General features: G+C 17.9%; 1 protein-coding gene across 1 annotated transcript; it reads left to right on the forward strand.

Moving 5' to 3' along the window:
- Nucleotides 1-1,089: 1,089 nt before the first annotated feature.
- Nucleotides 1,090-1,494, forward strand: MKS88_000357 (uncharacterized protein; the record flags this gene model as incomplete). The annotated part of the gene is made up of 1 exon (XM_067219373.1): nt 1,090-1,494. The coding sequence occupies one exon, from the start codon at nt 1,090-1,092 to the stop codon at nt 1,492-1,494; it is 405 nt and encodes a 134-aa protein (XP_067070292.1).
- Nucleotides 1,495-3,231: the final 1,737 nt, after the last annotated feature.

Consider the following 3,231-nt stretch of genomic DNA (forward strand, 5'->3'; position numbering starts at 1 on the left):
AAAAAAAATAAAAAAATTTATAAGTTGAGTTCAAATATTTGTTATTTACAAATAATGGTATAAATTAAATATTAATAAAAATGATAACAGTAAATAAATATGAAAAAAAAAAATAAAAAATCATCCCTTTTTTACTTTTAAAATAAATATTTCTCTATAGATTTTGTAATATCGTATAATGTGTACTTTCTAAGGAAAATAATACAACATAAAAAATTATATGTGTTTGTTGAGGAATTAATTCACGTTATATAAATGACACAATATAAGTTTTTGTATTCTTTTAATAATACCAAAATTATAATAATTAATTTATTATTAAAGATAATCAGTTTTTCCGGAATATAATATTTATAAAATTAGAATTATTAATAGGAAAGAATCCTTTAAATTATTAGTAATAATCTTAATGTACAGAGGAATATATTATATATATATACTCTGAATTATGTATAGTACATCAACTCATTATATATATATAAAAAAGAACGAACATTTTAATTTATAGTTCATTGTGAAGATGATTAATAAAAAAATTATTTGAATTGTGACCTGAATTAAATAAATAAATTACATATTTTAAATATTTGTCTAGGAATTCAATTTATTATATTTCAAGGATATTTATTTTTTTTTTTAAATAACATTATGATATAAATTATAAAGTATATATTTAATGTTGTTTTATATTGTATTTATAGTAAAGTATAAAACATTTAGATACAATTTGTAATTTATTTATGAAGAAATAATAAAAATAATTGTTTAAATAAATAGAGCACACATTATCACTATAAGTATATATTCGTTAATTTATTTTTCTCTTAATATAATAAAATATTAATGATTTATATTATGGAACACGAAAAAAACTTTCTTATTTCTATGAAAATAGTTTCGTTTTTCCTTTTAACTCGGATGTGCTATTTTAATCAGGATCTAGCATTATTATATAATTTAACTATATTTATGTTTATTATATTTGTAGTGTTTTTTTATTTTTATTAACATTTTTTCTAGCATTATATTATATAATCGTTTTAATAATAAATATTTATTTTTTATGTTTAGAGTATATCTAGCAAATTTATGAATGATAATTATCATCTTGATAAGTTAAATACAAGAAATTATCGATCACTAGGAAAATATGAAAAGGATAATTTAAATAATTTTCTTTTGAAAGAAAAGTTTCTAAAAAATGGAGTGAATGAAAAAATATCTATATATATTAATGAAAAAGCGGACAAAAGAAAAAGCAAACAAACAAATAGAAGTTTATTAAAGAATGCCGAATATTATACAGATGTTATTGATTACAATAATGGATTGTTTGATGGAAAACATTTTCATATTGAGAAAAAATGGATTAAACAAAAAGGATATAATGATTTTTTGGAGAAAAGAAGGAGAATTGGAGATATAGCTTTAAAAAAAATAAAATTTAGAAATTACGGATTTGGAGTAGTTATGTTTTTTTTTTTTTCTTGGTAGTTGTAGGAATTCCCCTATCACCAGGATTAACATTTTTGAATAATATTAAATGGACGGAGATTAAAAATAATACAGTAGGGAATTTTTTCTATGATGCTATAGAAAAGATGACAAATATTACGGATACCTATTCTTATATAGTTTATTTTAGCATAATTATTGTAATATTATCTGTTATGCTTATAATAAGGATTTATAATATCTTAAAGAATAATGAAAAATATAGTAAAATTAAGATAATTAATGAGCATAATAACTAATAAGTAATGTATATCTTTCTGTAAAGAAGTCTTTAATACGAAGTAATAACATAGCAATTTTAGTAATATATTAATAAGGATATATATTATATCTAAAATATATTAAATGCACAAGAGTATGTGCAATCTATTTAATACACAAACACGAATATATATTTTCTTCATTTTTTTAGAATTTGATTGTTTTAATATATTTGAATGTGTTTTAAATTAATATTGTATATTGATTAAACCTTATGGCATAATTTATATATTTGTCCATTTAAATATATTTCTATGTATATATATTTTTGTTCTTCAAAATTAGTCCTTAGTAGTACAATTCGTATAATTTTATAGAAATGCAATAATTAATATTTGTACTAGATCATTTTTATTTTTATTTTATATTCTGTTGTAATCTAACATTATCATATGCGCATTTTTCTAAGAATATCTATTATTAATGTTAAATTAAAGATAAATGTGTCTTGTTTTGTATGCTATGAGAAGAAATGCATGTATTTTGATATATGGACACATACATATGTATATATAATTCTAAAAGGAAGACTTAGTATTTATTATGTGAAATATAATTCATAAATATTTGTAAAAAAACATATCTATTATAAAAATCTTTTTAACGGACATTTAAATTTTTCGCTTTTTATAACTATGATATTATATATAATAAAAGAACATACCCTTTTAATTACGTATTATTTATAAATACTAACCTAAGGTTTTCAAACAGTTACAATTAAAAGAAGAGTTCTAACTATTTATTGATATGTTATTGAGTATAATAATACATTTAAGTTATGCAAAAATTACATAAATTTATATTATGTTAATAATTACCAAATAAATAAGCTATACATTTTAGAAAATTTTTCATATAATTAAAATTTTAAATTAATTAGATAAATTTAATGAGTTATTACTAGTTCATTTGTAACATATATATATATATATATATTTTTTTATTAAACTAAATTTTCTTCTGTTCATATATATTTATATAAAAAAAAAAAATAAAATATAATTGAAGAATTTTGAAATATTTGATTTACATATAATAGCATAAATAAAACTTTATTGGCTTTTTTTTCTTTAAAAAATTTTTTAAAAAAAATAAACAATTATTATTTTTTTTAATACTTATATGTATACTGTTTTACGGATTTGATAGTATTATATTAATTGGACCTTTTATATATATTATAGGAAATTAAGGAGTGAACGAGTAATATTTAATACATTTTTAAATGGTATACACAATATTTATCTTTTCGTTCTTCATTACATTTATTACATTATTATAATAATTAATATTTTTTAACTACCATATCTTGCTTTTTCAAATTAAATATTTTATAAAATTAAAAATATTTTTGAAACAGTATTAAAATTAGTTACTATTATCCAAAAATATAAAAAAACTTGTAATCTCTATATTCCATATACTCTATGTTCTATATATTCTGTCTTCTAT

This window comes from Plasmodium brasilianum, assembly GCF_023973825.1.
Source record: "Plasmodium brasilianum strain Bolivian I chromosome Unknown PB_00_27, whole genome shotgun sequence".
NCBI classification, from domain to species: domain Eukaryota; phylum Apicomplexa; class Aconoidasida; order Haemosporida; family Plasmodiidae; genus Plasmodium; species Plasmodium brasilianum.